Source organism: Brachyhypopomus gauderio, chromosome 3 (assembly GCF_052324685.1).
Source record: "Brachyhypopomus gauderio isolate BG-103 chromosome 3, BGAUD_0.2, whole genome shotgun sequence".
Classification (NCBI taxonomy): domain Eukaryota; kingdom Metazoa; phylum Chordata; class Actinopteri; order Gymnotiformes; family Hypopomidae; genus Brachyhypopomus; species Brachyhypopomus gauderio.
This window is the reverse complement of record NC_135213.1, coordinates 6,853,536-6,871,645: the sequence shown is the minus strand read 5'-3', so window position 1 is coordinate 6,871,645 and position 18,110 is coordinate 6,853,536. Positions and strand designations below refer to the sequence as shown.

At 44.1% G+C, this 18,110-nt stretch overlaps 1 protein-coding gene and 2 pseudogenes across 4 annotated transcripts; 1 reads left to right on the top strand and 2 right to left on the bottom strand.

Moving 5' to 3' along the window:
* Positions 1 to 901: 901 nt before the first annotated feature.
* On the bottom strand, positions 902 to 3,502 carry LOC143509612 (nipped-B-like protein A pseudogene; annotated as a pseudogene).
* A 2,111-nt stretch (positions 3,503 to 5,613) lies between these two features.
* LOC143510123 (homeodomain-interacting protein kinase 2-like) lies at positions 5,614 to 12,192 on the top strand. Of its 3 annotated transcripts, none has more exons than XM_076999153.1 (11): positions 5,614 to 6,808; positions 7,110 to 7,483; positions 8,128 to 8,251; positions 8,888 to 9,007; positions 9,109 to 9,195; positions 9,472 to 9,653; positions 9,792 to 9,954; positions 10,191 to 10,267; positions 10,416 to 10,812; positions 11,088 to 11,145; positions 11,330 to 12,192. In XM_076999153.1, the coding sequence occupies exons 1-9, from the start codon at positions 6,101 to 6,103 to the stop codon at positions 10,570 to 10,572; spliced, it is 1,992 nt and encodes a 663-aa protein (XP_076855268.1). In that variant the 5' UTR covers positions 5,614 to 6,100; the 3' UTR covers positions 10,573 to 10,812; positions 11,088 to 11,145; positions 11,330 to 12,192. The 3 variants fall into 3 exon arrangements, with proteins under 3 accessions (XP_076855268.1, XP_076855266.1, XP_076855265.1); XM_076999151.1 differs by having other exon boundaries at positions 10,410 to 10,812; positions 11,091 to 11,145; XM_076999150.1 differs by having other exon boundaries at positions 10,410 to 10,812.
* A 1,017-nt stretch (positions 12,193 to 13,209) lies between these two features.
* On the bottom strand, positions 13,210 to 15,068 carry LOC143509611 (nipped-B-like protein A pseudogene; annotated as a pseudogene). The gene is made up of 3 exons (XR_013129714.1): positions 15,021 to 15,068; positions 14,532 to 14,714; positions 13,210 to 14,169 (listed from the first exon to the last, which is right to left on the bottom strand). The product of XR_013129714.1 is annotated as a nipped-B-like protein A pseudogene (transcript).
* Between the last annotated feature and the right edge of the window lie 3,042 nt (positions 15,069 to 18,110).

The window sequence follows — 18,110 nt, the reverse complement described above, 5'->3', positions numbered from 1 at the left end:
CTCTTTTGTACATAGTCATGTAAAATGTAGGTAACATTGTTCTTTACCACTGGAAATAAGTGGCAAAACAAAGAGCCATTTGACTGACTCTTTATGAAGAGCTGAGCCAAAAGATCCGGCTCCCTAAAAAGAGATGAAATTCCCATCAATAACTGGTACTTACTGCACAATTCTGATGCCACTATCTTGCACATTTCATCTTCAATCTCATGTAATTTTGATATCTATTGCTTTCATACTGTTATTTCATATCTTCAAATCTGTCACGCTACGGTCCCCGAACCCTTCCTTTGGGGCGTGTGTTAACGTTGTCTGCGTCTATTCGTCTGCGTCTGTGTACCTCCGTGGGTGCGGGTGCGTCTTGTAATTATCCGTCTCACCTGTGGCTCGTCTCGTCATCACGTGGGGTTGATGTGGTCTGTCTATTTAATGTGCGTTCGCGCAGTGTCTTGTGCTCGTCGTTGTCTAATGTTTGAGTCTACACGTTACGTGTGTATGTGTTGGTTTAGCGTGCGCTATTGCGCAATACCTGTCTGCATTAAAACGTGTCGTTGTGTCTGTGAAGCTGGATTTGTGTCTCGTCCTTCGCCTCGCACCCAACGTCACAAAATCTATTTAATTCTATATATATAATATATTCATTACTTCTGATACCATAATTATTGTTCTTGCTCTCATTGTAACTGTGCTGCTGTAATAACCGACTTTCCCTCTGGGATTAATAAAGTTCTATCTATCTATCTATCTATCTATCTATCTATCTATCTATCTATCTATCTATCTATCTATCTATCTATCTATCTAGAGAATTTCATTACTTCATTGTCTGGGCTTTTGTTGTTTGTTTGTCCATTTTTGTTTGTTTTAGCATACTTTTATTTTTTTTTTTTATGATGTTTATTATGTAGACCGACACAAGAATGAGACATGAATATAAAGAGAGGTACAAAATGTATTGCAGTACGTGTTCCATCAGAGGCCCCTGGGTCAGCCAGAGCTGGGGTGGCTGCTCTAGCAAACGCTTGGCCAATGGCCTTATACTGCATGCTTTACACAATAAATTATAGCCACGCTCTGTTATCATACAAAAATCAATAGCAGCTCCATAGAGAAGAGCCAAGCTATAGAAAGCCATCTGGCACTAAGAAAGAAAAAAAAGAATTTTTTAAAACATGAACAAACTAATTTTCTTCACCATTCAGTAAATATTTAAATTTCTTTTAAAGATATAAATAATATTTTATGTTAAAATTTGATACAGGAATAGAGGAGCAGCACCCATACAAATGTTTCTCAAAACACCTCAGTGGAGTGTTATGACAACACACACACACACACACACACACACACACACACACACACGCACTGCAAGCCTGTAGTGTAACTGATCAGAAGGGTCTCAAATGGGGAGATGAGGAATTGTGAGTGTGTGTTCACATTTGGCTGACGGTAAAGCTGTTGTGTGTGAAGAGTGTGTGTGTGTGTGCATGTCCATGTGTGAGATTAGCTGGGGTTCCGGTCCTTGCTGGCATACAGAGCTCTCAGCGTCTGAGCCAGTTTATGGCTAAGTTTGTTGGCGGTGGTCAGCGTGATCTTTCTGTAGATGATGTCGGTGAGGCGGACGGTCTCCACCCAGGGGACCAGCTTGAGTCCCTCCTTGCGACGAGCTTCGCTCCAGGCGCTGGAGAAAGACCCAGCCATCCAGCGCACGCTGTAGCCGTCCGCTCCAGCACGCGGCCCAGCTGTGGTCTGTTCCGGTACTGTGGGCAGTGCAGGGCCACGATGTCCAGAGCGCTCACAGACAGGCTCATGTTAGCCAGCACGGCGTCCGCACTCTCCCCCGCCTTCCTCCCACGCCCAGACACCTGCAGGGGGCGCAAGCGCACAGTAACCCTCCTGTGAGAAATCTCTCTTATTTGCGCTGTGACAATAAAGATAAACCTCAGTCCATGACCTGTCCAGAACACACTAATGTGAAACCTCAGTCCATAACATGTCCAGAACACACTAATGTGAAACCTCAGTTCAGAACCTGTCCAGAACACACTAATGTGAAACCTCAGTCCAGAACCTGTCCAGAACACACTAATGTGAAACCTCAGTCCAGAACCTGTCCAGAACACACTAATGTGAAACCTCAGTCCAGAACACCATAAGTATATCATGTGTAAAGACAAACATCAGTCCTTTTTTTGGCATCAGTTAAATAATGTGTGCGTGTCCTTACTCCTGCTGTCCTCTCGTCCCCCTCACTGTTGTACTCGTCCATCTGGGCTTGGTGGTGGTTGTGTAGTTTTGCTCCACCTGTCCCCTCCAGCAGGGCGGAGATGGCTTTGTTCCGAACAGCAGCAGCGTTCTCCCCTACCTCCTCCTCTTCATCAGGATCAAGATGTTCCATCAACAGCTTAAACTGCAACACACACACACAAACACATATCAGCATTCACAATTGTACACAAACATGTCACATTTGACAGCAGTTAAGGGCTAGAACATGCTCTGTCAGTTCACAGATTTGTAAAATACTACAAGAACCTATGTTTAAAAGTAGAAGTGGCCATCATGTGACTGGCTGACCCACTTCTACTTAGGTAACCCTTCATCTGAGAGACTATACTAAAGATGCCACCTTTCCCACTATAAAACATTCTGCAAAATGAGTCTTAAAAAGCCAAGTAAACACACCAATAACCAAAATACAAATGGTCAGTTTTACCCCATTTCTATGGTAACCTCTTGAGACACACTTAGCCCCACTGGGCATTGTGACCTCCAGGGAAAGACCACCATCTGTCACCACGTATGGTTTAACGCAGGATCACCAGATCTGTCACCACGTATGGTTTAACGCAGGATCACCAGATCTGTCACCACGTATGGTTTAACGCAGGATCACCAGATCTGTCACCACGTATGGTTTAACGCAGGATCACCAGATCTGTCACCACGTATGGTTTAACGCAGGATCACCAGATCTGTCACCACGTATGGTTTAACGCAGGATCACCAGATCTGTCACCACGTATGGTTTAACGCAGGATCACCAGATCTGTCACCACGTATGGTTTAACGCAGGATCACCAGATCTGTCACCACGTACGGTTTAACGCAGGATCACCAGATCTGTCACCACGTACGGTTTAACGCAGGATCACCAGATCTGTCACCACGTATGGTTTAACGCAGGATCACCAGATCTGTCACCACGTATGGTTTAACGCAGGATCACCAGATCTGTCACCACGTATGGTTTAATGCAGGATCACCAGATCTGTCACCACGTATGGTTTTACCAGATCCTGCAGCCCCACAGGAACCCCACATCCTGCAAACCCCACACTATTAACACCATTAGTGTAAAGGCAAAAAAATTACTTGGGTATTTACAAAACCAGTCAATGCTACAGAGAAAATTATAATATCTTTATAATATATAATAAAATGTAATACTTAATACTAGTGGTGGGCCGTTAACGCCATTAACGCCGATAATGTCGGCCATTATCGGCGTTAACGGCCCACCACTTCTTAATACTCATCTTAGTATAAACAGATAATAATGATAGCTGTACACTATATGGCTCTCCTAGCCTGCTAGTGCTAAAAGAGAGCTTATATGAAGTCTATCAAACAGACTCTGCTCAACTTTAGCCAGCTGGTGTTAGCAGCTAAAGAAAACTAGATAGTTTGTTTGGGAACTAGCAAAGACTTCCATGTCTTATCTATCAGAGGCTAGCAGGGCTGCTAGAGTAAGTGAAAATGTGAGCTGACCACCATTTTAGCATGTCATTCTTCTAAGATATAAATAAAACTATGAAGTGAAGTCTTTGACTTACAGCAGAGCTATAACATTAATTAATGTTATATTTTAAAAAGGTCTTACCGTTTTTAGCTGGAGTACAAAAAGTTGGGGGACAGCAGCTCAAAACGTGGTGTCTGGAGTCCATGAAGTGAAAAGTGGGTGGAAGTGTAAGCTAATTGAAAACAACAACCACCTAATGAGTAAAATCTATCAATTTTCTGTATCCTTGAAGTAGGCCTAATGTGTCACAGTTAATTTTATTAAAGCAAAATTGTGTAAAATACAATTAATAAACACATTACATTTGTTGAATTAGACTCAATTTGATTTTTAACTACATGTATCCTTATTTATTATGTATTAGTAACTTTTAATTATTTAGTAAACATTAATTAACCCCAGTCCCACTTTTTACAGTGTATGCTAATATTTTAAAATGTATAAAAGATAAATAAAAGCTTTGCAATTTAAGCATGACTACAGTAAGTGTAAAAAGATATGCCCACACTGAATAAGAGTGTCAAATGCTTTTAAGACATGTTTGCGTTGCATGAATTCATAAAGCAGCTTTGTTTGTAGCCAGATACAAATATATGTTATAGCTGTTTAAAGGAGGGAGCACCTTTAACCTGAAGAATTAGAATTGAGCTGTTTTATCAGAGACAGGATCGTTGCAGCAAATTCTGGGCCCTATACACTCTCAATGTCACTGGGCCCTTATAAATGCCAGAAAACGAGGCACATGAGCAAAATGTGTCAGAAAATACATATCAGAGATGATTTCAATAAAAATCATAAAAGTGATTGTGATATAATAATGCTAAGATTGAATCCAATGACTTTAACCAGTAATTTAAAATTTAGTTTTCTACGTCGTACCCCACATACATAAATTACAAGTCCCAAAAATGCCAGGGCCAATTTTTTGTCCCAGTCCAGCCCTGCCCTCATATGTGCTTCTCTGAGTTAAAACCCTCAATGCAGACACACACTAATCAACTATAACTCTTTGCCAACCCAGAGTGTAATAATGCAGGAAAAAATCAGTTGTCTTATATAATATTCATGTTAAGGAAATTTCTACTGGATCAGGTTTCCTAGATTATTGTGATTCCGCTAAAAACAGGAAAGCTCCGTATACACACGTGAGACGAACACTGTCTACAGTGCATTCTCCCCCCTCAGTTTCTCAGTGTGTCCAAATGTACTGTGAACATGTGATAACGGAGTAAAGGAGATCGGACTGGCCTCTCTCCTCAGAGTTCCTGTTATATACGAGACTCTCTTGCTTTTTTACTTTTGTAATAAATCTCTCTTTTAACCACGTCTGGGTCCTCATCTATTTTCAGGAAATTTCCACGACAATAAGAAATACCATCCTCTTGTAATTCCAATGGGAAACTCGAGAGCGCATGAAGACGTTAAGATTGTGGGTTTTGAAAAGAAACTGCCATTAAATAAAATATTTGCCAATCCTAACCAAACTAGCATATATCTTAATTATATATGAATAAGTCAACAATCGTATTCCAAACACGGTCTCGCTGGGTTATATAGATATGTGTGTTACCTTTTGTGTACCTTTATGCGTTTTGATTTTTCAGCCCGTTCATAACGTTTAGTATTGTATTACAGTTATCCAACACAACTCCCATGTGCATGCAAATATTCAAAGAATATCATATCGTTAAATAAATAATATATGGTTTATTTGTAATGTCTGATTTCAGAATCTGGATTCATTATTTGGGTATCCTATTTTAAATGACTAGGTCATTGTACTGCTTTGGGTACTGATAAAGTGATCGTTTGGGAGGGGGGGACTAGGTAATAACTAGCTAGCTAATTGGAGAAAAAGCAAAACTATAGCTGGCTACCCAAACACGCACATTTACAACATTGCTGTTGTTTTGTGTATTGTTTTGAACTCAAACATTACGACCTTATATTTGATCCTATATGCTAATAAAGCAGCGCTACAAAGCGCGTTGTGGTGCGTGTTACCGTCACGAAGAATCCGTAGAATTGTAAAGGATATTTCCTGGAAACCGCGTTTATATTACGCGTTGTCAGAAACACAACAATATTTATGTTTGATTCCCAATGAATTCCGTCTTGTATTCTACAGATATTTCTTCGGAAAGATTGTTATAAAGTTAGCTTACCATACGAGCTAAATACGATTTCAGATTGTTCGTTTAACCGTTATCTACCAGTGTTTTAGTTTTAAAGTTATATATAACCCCTAATTGGATTTTTTTGTAAAGTACCTGTCGAAACGAAGTAGATTTGACAAAAATGGCCGGTCGAGGTCAGCCTAAGAGGAGAAGGTTATCATCTAAAGGTTTGACCTCCCAGCTCCAAGTTTTATCCCGGGATGTGAGCGGTCAGGCGGGTGAGAGCAGCTACTACCTGCAGTGCCCTGACCATACGGGGGCGCCCTCTCCCGCGGATTCAACATTCAACCCTAACTATAACTCAGCTGCCGTGGTCTCTCCCTCCTCTGGAGCCGAACACAGGCAAACTGGGTTCTGTGCTGCCAACATCACCAGCAGCATCTCAAGACCTTCGTGGTCTTCGTCCTCCTCTTGGTGGCCTTCATCCTCCTCTTTGTGGTCTTCGTCCTCCTCTTCATCTTCTCCTAGCCGGCAGGGTGTAGACGTAGCGTTGGCCTCGCAGAGTGGCAACGCCTACCGGAAGCGCGGTGGACTCAAGAGGAAGAACAGAGAGGAAGACAGCAGCGACAGTGTGCTGACCCTGGAGGAGCCCTCCGCCCCTGGGCTTTCCAACCGCATGGCCTGGGGCGAGGCTTCCACCACCATCGACTACCATCTAGAGCAGCACGAGGTCCTCTGCTCTGTCTCCAACAGATACGAGGTGCTGGAGTTCCTGGGCTGTGGGGCTTTTGGCCAGGTGGCCAAGTGCTGGAAGCTCGGCACCAATGAAACAGTCGCCATCAAGATCTTAAAAGATCACCCTTACTTTGCCCGCCAGGGCCAGATCGAGGTGGGAAAATTGTGCCTGATTTAACTGAGGTTTTGAGAATCAGTTGTAGCCCTGATTCTGATGTTGCTTTGTTCCTGCTCTAATAAGATGTAATAGGCTGATATTGACTAAGACTGTGCAGTTTGTAATCAGGGGTAATTTCCCTTTGTAAAAGAGCATCTGTCAAATATAGCAAAAGTAAATGTCTGAAGGGAGCCATGCAGTAAATGGGTTGATGTTATTGAAGTTACGTAACATATTAGCCCTTGAACGCTGTGCCCACGTGAATTAACGCCTGTCCCATCTTCCCCCATCTGCTCAGATGAGCATCCTGAGCTGTCTGAGCACGGAGAACGCAGACGAGTTCAACATTGTGCGCTGGTACGAGTGCTTCCAGCACAGGAACCACATATGCCTGGTCTTTGAGATGCTGGGGCAGAGCCTGTACGACTTCCTGAAGCACAGCGAGTTCAGCCCGCTGCCGCTGAAGTACATCCGGCCCATGTTACAGCAGCTGGCCACCGCGCTCTTGAAGCTAAAGAGTCTGGGCCTGATCCACACCGACCTCAAGCCCGACAACATCATGCTGGTGGACCCCGTCAGGCAGCCGTACCGCATTAAGGTTATCGACTTCGGCTCTGCCACCCACGTCTCCGACGCCGTGTGCTCCTCCTACCTACAGACCAGATACTACCGGTGAGTGATGCAGCCTGAGGGGCGTTGGAAACAGACGCATGGTAGCGGGAATTGGTTCCTCTCGAGTGTGCTTGAGAGTTGAACTGCCCGTTGCGGACGGCTGTGGTGACACGGCTATTCAGTAAAATCGTGATAAGCCTTACGATGAACTGCAACACGTTTGATTGCCGTTTGATTTATAAGTGATGTATTTTTAACTGGATCATGTATGTGTGTAATTTATCCAAACACCAATGAATATCCTAATATATTCAGTGCCTGAGAAGTTAAGATGCTCTCAGCACATATAAAGATGTTATTTTTGGTTGGTTTTATGCTTCGGGCTTTGGTAATATCAGTATAGGGTAAGTGTACTGCTCCATTGTAGTTACACCATGGCAGTGTTGTTCTGTATTTACGTAGTGGAGAACAACACATCAGTATGTAGTGCCAGTGTGTTGGTGAACTTGGCTCCACTCAGGTTACTCTACTGTAGTAGATGGGTAATGCACAGGCCAGTATTGCGCTACCAATTTAAAGCTTAAAGCTTTTACATTTTCACTAATTAATTCATCACTCTGTGTTAAAGTGAGTACCTTTGAATCACAACAAACTAGAGTATCATGCTAGACGTTATGATGGACGTTTTTGTGTTTTTGGTCCAGATCGCCCGAGATCATCCTGGGTCTCCCTTTCTGCGAGGCCATTGATATGTGGTCCCTGGGCTGTGTCATCGCCGAGCTCTTCCTGGGCTGGCCCCTGTATCCTGGAGCATCTGAATATGATCAGGTCAGCCCACGGGCCTCGGACCCGAACCTCGCCTTTCTCACGCTGTCCTTATTCACGAAGCATCAAAGAACAGCGCTGATTCAGAGTCTGCTTTCCCACCTCCTTTCCAGAACTTCCTCGCTGTGTAATAAAGATGTAAATCTTGTTTGGGAGAAGAGTGGTGTTGCTAACGGTGATGGACACCCTTAAACTATGCAGCTTGTTAGCTGGTCCCTGATGACTGGCAAGGAAGAGACTATGAATGATTTTTGGGGAACCAACAAAACAATGAACTCAAATGTGATCTTTGGGCTCTTTAGATCTGAGATGTGTTTTCTGGCTGTAATTGGTAATCTAATAAGAGCTGTTTACAGTAGTGCTAGAAATATTGTCTTGCAGTGGAAGAAAATCTCTGGTTTTATGACAGTGGAATTCTAAGCTGGGTCCAGGTGAAGTTCCCAGTACAACAGGGTTGACTGGTGCAAGGTGTTTTAGGAATGCGAGGCCCTTACGGCTTTGTGGCCGTAGTGACATGTAGGGTTCGGATTTTTTGAGTAGTTGTCTTTGCTAGCTCGTCTTCAGGATCCATATATGAACGTAAAATAAAGTCATCCCATCATACCATAAAATCATACCTCCTGTGTGCTGTCGCCGCAGATCCGGTACATCTCCCAGACGCAGGGCCTTCCACCAGAGAACCTCCTGAGCGCGGGAACCAAGACCGGATGCTACTTCCACAGGGGCTCTGGCTCCAGCTACCATCTGTGGAGACTCAAGGTCCCCCATCCTTCGTGTGCCATGTGTTCGCTTCATAAGAGAATTGTAATGGCACCTGACGGTACACCTGAATATTTTTTTTCTGCTTCTATGTTCCCCAGACGCCTTTGGAGCATGAGGTGGAGCTTGGCGTCGAGTCCAGAGAGACCAGGAAATATATTTTCAACTGTCTCGACGACATGATGCAGGTTAGTTGTGCTCTTGTTCACCTTATCGCACGCTTTGCATCACTGCAACAAAGAGCACAAAGAGCACTAGCTGCTGGTGGAGCATGTAGAGAAGGTCTTGGCTCTGAGTTCAAGGGTTTGAGGGTTCGTGCTCTCATAATAAGTGTATGTAAGTTGCAACAGCGCCTTAGAAATGCAGAGAAACGCACGCCGATTTTGCTGCTGAAACAGCATCTTAGGCACATCGTCGCCCTCTGCTGGCGCATAATATAACCTACCGGTTCGTCTCCCATGCAGGTCAACATGCCCAGTCTAGAAAGCAGAGACATTCTAGTGGAGAAGGCTGACCGGCGTGAGTTCATGGACCTGCTGAAAAAGATGCTGACGCTGGACGCAGAGCACCGAATCACGCCGATGGAGACCCTCAGCCACACGTTTGTCACCATGGCTCACCTTCCCCACCTCCCTCACAGTGCACAGTGAGTGTGTACAGGGCCGTCCCTCCGTCTCACACAGTCCTGCTGTGTTCCAGCTCCGACACACGCAGGACGGTTTGCTTGTCGATCATTATGCAGGGCTCTTTGTCTGTCTCACTCTCTCTCTCTCTCACTTTGCAGTGTAAAGTCCTGCTTTCAGAACATGGAGATCTGTAAGCGGACGTGCACGGGCTTCAACAGCAGCAGAGGCCTGTTCGGCAGTGGAGGCGGGGCCGGGGGCGCGGCCAGTACTGACGCCAACCTCCCAGTCACCTTCAACAGCCAGATTGGCCAACACAGCCAGGTGGGCCTGCCAGCACAAGCTTGTAGTGTGTTGCACCAGTGTCCCCAAACCTACAGCTCATATAAAATGACTGCAGGCGTTCAGATAAGAAATTACTCACCGGAACTGTGTTTTTCAGCTATGTTTGAAGGGTTTTGTCATTAAGTACATTTTGCCCTGTTTGTTGGGTGTGTGTGTGTGTGTGTGTGTGTGTGTGTGTGTGTGTGTGTGTGTCCTCTGCCACGCACCCATATCAGCCCATCATTATCTGGTACATGCCCAGCATCATTATCATCTCCAGCGGCACAGAGGACGACGCCAACCTGCCCACCAGGTGCACTCCCTGCAAACTCCGTTGCTCCGCCTCCTGAGCCTCTGAGCTCGGTGTTTGCTGCAAATTCCTTTGATGAGTTCCTTCATATCGGTCACCCTTCTGCTTGGTCACCTTGTGGTTTTTAAACGCCCCCCCCCCCCAGTTGCAGCGTGAACCAGCGGGTGGATGACATCAGCTGTGGGACCGTGCGGGACTCTGACTCGTCCACCTGCAGCCTGCTCAGCCCCAGGCACCTGCTCACCTTTATGGACAACGTCACCAAGTCGCTGGCCATGGCCATGGCCTCGGCGAAGGCCCTGCCCTGAGAGGGCAGGGCACCAGGTGAGTCCTCGTCCCAAGTGCTCTGCCTCTCCCATCCCTCCGGCTCTGTCGACAGGCCTCTGCCGTGCCATTGATCAATGTCTCACATCCCCATATAGAGTCGAGCGCCGCGGCCTCCGGGCGGTCCAAGAAGACTTCGGTTGTGCCCCCTGCCAGAGCAGCCCTGCCCGACGCTGAGAGACAGAGCCGCGTCCACCAAGTCTCAGCCTCTCAACCTGAGCCAGGTAGAGCGTCTGTAGAGCAGTTTGCCTTCACACGCTGCAGCTGCTGTCACACTTCGTAATACACTTCACACTGGCCCATAGAAAATCTTAGCTTCACTTTGCTGTCTTATCCACACTCTGCTCATCAGCTTCATTTAAGATCATTTTCTAGTAGGCCTGTCGGATTGCAAAGCTTTGAGTCTGACCGGTGCATTGATTTGCTGGAATACTGTACAGTATATGTTGGCCAGAGTATGTTGTATATATTCACAGTTTTATATATTCACTTTTCCCAGCAGCAGCACCGGCGTCCCACTCCCCAACAGTCATAGTCAGAGAGACCCTCAAAAAAAGGTTTGTTAGTACTTCAGGTTTTTAAATTCCAGTTCTTGTATGTCATGTCTTGTTTTGTACATATTTTATGTCGGTGGGAAGTGCTGTTGTCAGCTTATTTGTAAAAATTTGGTGTAGACCAGAGTGTAGTTCAGCTGGGGTATTGATATCTCACTGCCATTTTGTGTCTTGGCTCCTCCTACAGGTCCAGCAGTCTGTGATCATCTCATGACAGGTCAGGAGGCCGCTCCCCCTGGCGCCAGTCCAACTACCCCTCAGACTCTTCTTACCTGAAATAAATGGGCTTTGAAATAAGATGATGGTGGATAAGCCCATGATCCACTGGGTCCTGGACTACCTGTCTGCTAGACCCCAGTATGTGAGAACTGGAACCTGCCAGTCTGATCGTCTGGTCAGCAACATCGGTGCTCCACAGGGAACTGTGCTCTCCCCCTTCCTTTTCACCCTGTACACCACTGACGTCCAGTACAGGTCTGACCACTGTCACCTTCGGAAATTTTCTTACGACTCAGTGGTGGTTGGGTGCATCAAAGACGAACAGGAAGGACAATACAGAGACCTTGTTGACAGATTTGTTGGGTGGTGTAAAAGGAACCACTTGATCATCAATGTGACCAAAACCAAGGAGATGGTGGTGGACTTCAGAAGGAAGAGGCCCACAATCTGCCCTGTCACCATCATGGGTCAGGACGTTGAGCTGGTTGACTCCTACAAATACCTGGGTGTGCTGCTGGACAACAAACTGGACTGGAAGGCCAACCCTGATGCTTTCTGAGACGACTCAGGTCCTTTAATGTGTGCAGCAAGTTGGTGGAGATCTTCTACCAGTCTGTTGTTGCTGGTGCTATCTTCTTTGCAGCAGTCTGCTGGGGAAGCAGCATCAGGGGACTGATGGTCAGACAGAGGAGCACCTTTAGCAACAGACTCATCCAGCTCCACTCCAACAAAGATCGGTACAGGAGCTCATTCGTGCCAACTGTGATCACACTGTACAACAGCTCTCCACTGTGCCAGTCGTTATTTCAGTGGAAGTGTTTAAATAAAAATAATTTATTGATACAATTGAATGTGTGAGTGCAATCAGTGAGATATTACAAGGCAAACATGAAAACAGTTGGCCCCAGCAACACTATTTTTGAGCTTTTTTTGCACTCTTTTGTACATAGTCATGTAAAATGTAGGTAACATTGTTCTTTACCACTGGAAATAAGTGGCAAAACAAAGAGCCATTTGACTGACTCTTTATGAAGAGCTGAGCCAAAAGATCCGGCTCCCTAAAAAGAGATGAAATTCCCATCAATAACTGGTACTTACTGCACAATTCTGATGCCACTATCTTGCACATTTCATCTTCAATCTCATGTAATTTTGATATCTATTGCTTTCATACTGTTATTTCATATCTTCAAATCTGTCACGCTACGGTCCCCGAACCCTTCCTTTGGGGCGTGTGTTAACGTTGTCTGCGTCTATTCGTCTGCGTCTGTGTACCTCCGTGGGTGCGGGTGCGTCTTGTAATTATCCGTCTCACCTGTGGCTCGTCTCGTCATCACGTGGGGTTGATGTGGTCTGTCTATTTAATGTGCGTTCGCGCAGTGTCTTGTGCTCGTCGTTGTCTAATGTTTGAGTCTACACGTTACGTGTGTATGTGTTGGTTTAGCGTGCGCTATTGCGCAATACCTGTCTGCATTAAAACGTGTCGTTGTGTCTGTGAAGCTGGATTTGTGTCTCGTCCTTCGCCTCGCACCCAACGTCACAAAATCTATTTAATTCTATATATATAATATATTCATTACTTCTGATACCATAATTATTGTTCTTGCTCTCATTGTAACTGTGCTGCTGTAATAACCGACTTTCCCTCTGGGATTAATAAAGTTCTATCTATCTATCTATCTATCTATCTATCTATCTATCTATCTATCTATCTATCTATCTATCTATCTATCTATCTATCTATCTATCTAGAGAATTTCATTACTTCATTGTCTGGGCTTTTGTTGTTTGTTTGTCCATTTTTGTTTGTTTTAGCATACTTTTATTATTTTTTTTTATGATGTTTATTATGTAGACCGACACAAGAATGAGACATGAATATAAAGAGAGGTACAAAATGTATTGCAGTACGTGTTCCATCAGAGGCCCCTGGGTCAGCCAGAGCTGGGGTGGCTGCTCTAGCAAACGCTTGGCCAATGGCCTTATACTGCATGCTTTACACAATAAATTATAGCCACGCTCTGTTATCATACAAAAATCAATAGCAGCTCCATAGAGAAGAGCCAAGCTATAGAAAGCCATCTGGCACTAAGAAAGAAAAAAAAGAATTTTTTAAAACATGAACAAACTAATTTTCTTCACCATTCAGTAAATATTTAAATTTCTTTTAAAGATATAAATAATATTTTATGTTAAAATTTGATACAGGAATAGAGGAGCAGCACCCATACAAATGTTTCTCAAAACACCTCAGTGGAGTGTTATGACAACACACACACACACACACACACACACACACACACACGCACTGCAAGCCTGTAGTGTAACTGATCAGAAGGGTCTCAAATGGGGAGATGAGGAATTGTGAGTGTGTGTTCACATTTGGCTGACGGTAAAGCTGTTGTGTGTGAAGAGTGTGTGTGTGTGTGCATGTCCATGTGTGAGATTAGCTGGGGTTCCGGTCCTTGCTGGCATACAGAGCTCTCAGCGTCTGAGCCAGTTTATGGCTAAGTTTGTTGGCGGTGGTCAGCGTGATCTTTCTGTAGATGATGTCGGTGAGGCGGACGGTCTCCACCCAGGGGACCAGCTTGAGTCCCTCCTTGCGACGAGCTTCGCTCCAGGCGCTGGAGAAAGACCCAGCCATCCAGCGCACGCTGTAGCCGTCCGCTCCAGCACGCGGCCCAGCTGTGGTCTGTTCCGGTACTGTGGGCAGTGCAGGGCCACGATGTCCAGAGCGCTCACAGACAGGCTCATGTTAGCCAGCACGGCGTCCGCACTCTCCCCCGCCTTCCTCCCACGCCCAGACACCTGCAGGGGGCGCAAGCGCACAGTAACCCTCCTGTGAGAAATCTCTCTTATTTGCGCTGTGACAATAAAGATAAACCTCAGTCCATGACCTGTCCAGAACACACTAATGTGAAACCTCAGTCCATAACATGTCCAGAACACACTAATGTGAAACCTCAGTTCAGAACCTGTCCAGAACACACTAATGTGAAACCTCAGTCCAGAACCTGTCCAGAACACACTAATGTGAAACCTCAGTCCAGAACCTGTCCAGAACACACTAATGTGAAACCTCAGTCCAGAACACCATAAGTATATCATGTGTAAAGACAAACATCAGTCCTTTTTTTGGCATCAGTTAAATAATGTGTGCGTGTCCTTACTCCTGCTGTCCTCTCGTCCCCCTCACTGTTGTACTCGTCCATCTGGGCTTGGTGGTGGTTGTGTAGTTTTGCTCCACCTGTCCCCTCCAGCAGGGCGGAGATGGCTTTGTTCCGAACAGCAGCAGCGTTCTCCCCTACCTCCTCCTCTTCATCAGGATCAAGATGTTCCATCAACAGCTTAAACTGCAACACACACACACAAACACATATCAGCATTCACAATTGTACACAAACATGTCACATTTGACAGCAGTTAAGGGCTAGAACATGCTCTGTCAGTTCACAGATTTGTAAAATACTACAAGAACCTATGTTTAAAAGTAGAAGTGGCCATCATGTGACTGGCTGACCCACTTCTACTTAGGTAACCCTTCATCTGAGAGACTATACTAAAGATGCCACCTTTCCCACTATAAAACATTCTGCAAAATGAGTCTTAAAAAGCCAAGTAAACACACCAATAACCAAAATACAAATGGTCAGTTTTACCCCATTTCTATGGTAACCTCTTGAGACACACTTAGCCCCACTGGGCATTGTGACCTCCAGGGAAAGACCACCATCTGTCACCACGTATGGTTTAACGCAGGATCACCAGATCTGTCACCACGTATGGTTTAACGCAGGATCACCAGATCTGTCACCACGTATGGTTTAACGCAGGATCACCAGATCTGTCACCACGTATGGTTTAACGCAGGATCACCAGATCTGTCACCACGTATGGTTTAACGCAGGATCACCAGATCTGTCACCACGTATGGTTTAACGCAGGATCACCAGATCTGTCACCACGTATGGTTTAACGCAGGATCACCAGATCTGTCACCACGTATGGTTTAACGCAGGATCACCAGATCTGTCACCACGTACGGTTTAACGCAGGATCACCAGATCTGTCACCACGTACGGTTTAACGCAGGATCACCAGATCTGTCACCACGTATGGTTTAACGCAGGATCACCAGATCTGTCACCACGTATGGTTTAACGCAGGATCACCAGATCTGTCACCACGTATGGTTTAACGCAGGATCACCAGATCTGTCACCACGTATGGTTTAACGCAGGATCACCAGATCTGTCACCACGTATGGTTTAACGCAGGATCACCAGATCTGTCACCACGTATGGTTTAACGCAGGATCACCAGATCTGTCACCATGTATGGTTTAACGCAGGATCACCAGATCTGTCACCACGTATGGTTTAACGCAGGATCACCAGATCTGTCACCACGTATGGTTTAACGCAGGATCACCAGATCTGTCACCACGTATGGTTTAATGCAGGATCACCAGATCTGTCACCACGTATGGTTTTACCAGATCCTGCAGCCCCACAGGAACCCCACATCCTGCAAACCCCACACTATTAACACCATTAGTGTAAAGGCAAAAAAATTACTTGGGTATTTACAAAACCAGTCAATGCTACAGAGAAAATTATAATATCTTTATAATATATAATAAAATGTAATACTTAATACTAGTGGTGGGCCGTTAACGCCATTAACGCCGATAATGTCGGCCATTATCGGCGTTAACGGCCCACCACTTCTTAATACTCATCTTAGTATAAACAGATAATAATGATAGCTGTACACTATATGGCTCTCCTAGCCTGCTAGTGCTAAAAGAGAGCTTATATGAAGTCTATCAAACAGACTCTGCTCAACTTTAGCCAGCTGGTGTTAGCAGCTAAAGAAAACTAGATAGTTTGTTTGGGAACTAGCAAAGACTTCCATGTCTTATCTATCAGAGGCTAGCAGGGCTGCTAGAGTAAGTGAAAATGTGAGCTGACCACCATTTTAGCATGTCATTCTTCTAAGATATAAATAAAACTATGAAGTGAAGTCTTTGACTTACAGCAGAGCTATAACATTAATTAATGTTATATTTTAAAAAGGTCTTACCGTTTTTAGCTGGAGTACAAAAAGTTGGGGGACAGCAGCTCAAAACGTGGTGTCTGGAGTCCATGAAGTGAAAAGTGGGTGGAAGTGTAAGCTAATTGAAAACAACAACCACCTAATGAGTAAAATCTATCAATTTTCTGTATCCTTGAAGTAGGCCTAATGTGTCACAGTTAATTTTATTAAAGCAAAATTGTGTAAAATACAATTAATAAACACATTACATTTGTTGAATTAGACTCAATTTGATTTTTAACTACATGTATCCTTATTTATTATGTATTAGTAACTTTTAATTATTTAGTAAACATTAATTAACCCCAGTCCCACTTTTTACAGTGTATGCTAATATTTTAAAATGTATAAAAGATAAATAAAAGCTTTGCAATTTAAGCATGACTACAGTAAGTGTAAAAAGATATGCCCACACTGAATAAGAGTGTCAAATGCTTTTAAGACATGTTTGCGTTGCATGAATTCATAAAGCAGCTTTGTTTGTAGCCAGATACAAATATATGTTATAGCTGTTTAAAGGAGGGAGCACCTTTAACCTGAAGAATTAGAATTGAGCTGTTTTATCAGAGACAGGATCGTTGCAGCAAATTCTGGGCCCTATACACTCTCAATGTCACTGGGCCCTTATAAATGCCAGAAAACGAGGCACATGAGCAAAATGTGTCAGAAAATACATATCAGAGATGATTTCAATAAAAATCATAAAAGTGATTGTGATATAATAATGCTAAGATTGAATCCAATGACTTTAACCAGTAATTTAAAATTTAGTTTTCTACGTCGTACCCCACATACATAAATTACAAGTCCCAAAAATGCCAGGGCCAATTTTTTGTCCCAGTCCAGCCCTGCCCTCATATGTGCTTCTCTGAGTTAAAACCCTCAATGCAGACACACACTAATCAACTATAACTCTTTGCCAACCCAGAGTGTAATAATGCAGGAAAAAATCAGTTGTCTTATATAATATTCATGTTAAGGAAATTTCTACTGGATCAGGTTTCCTAGATTATTGTGATTCCGCTAAAAACAGGAAAGCTCCGTATACACACGTGAGACGAACACTGTCTACAGTGCATTCTCCCCCCTCAGTTTCTCAGTGTGTCCAAATGTACTGTGAACATGTGATAACGGAGTAAAGGAGATCGGACTGGCCTCTCTCCTCAGAGTTCCTGTTATATACGAGACTCTCTTGCTTTTTTACTTTTGTAATAAATCTCTCTTTTAACCACGTCTGGGTCCTCATCTATTTTCAGGAAATTTCCACGACAATAAGAAATACCATCCTCTTGTAATTCCAATGGGAAACTCGAGAGCGCATGAAGACGTTAAGATTGTGGGTTTTGAAAAGAAACTGCCATTAAATAAAATATTTGCCAATCCTAACCAAACTAGCATATATCTTAATTATATATGAATAAGTCAACAATCGAAACACGGTCTCGCTGGGTTATATAGATATGTGTGTTACCTTTTGTGTACCTTTATGCGTTTTGATTTTTCAGCCCGTTCATAACGTTTAGTATTGTATTACAGTTATCCAACACAACTCCCATGTGCATGCAAATATTCAAAGAATATCATATCGTTAAATAAATAATATATGGTTTATTTGTAATGTCTGATTTCAGAATCTGGATTCATTATTTGGG

Coding starts and splice junctions, on each gene's coding strand:
- LOC143510123 (XM_076999151.1), top strand. CDS start 6,101: ATGGCCGGTCGAGGTCAGCCTAAGAGGAGAAGGTTATCATCTAAAGGT. Junction 7,484..8,127: donor CTACAGACCAGATACTACCG/GTGAGTGATGCA, acceptor TTTTTGGTCCAG/ATCGCCCGAGATCATCCTGG. Junction 9,955..10,190: donor AGATTGGCCAACACAGCCAG/GTGGGCCTGCCA, acceptor CACCCATATCAG/CCCATCATTATCTGGTACAT.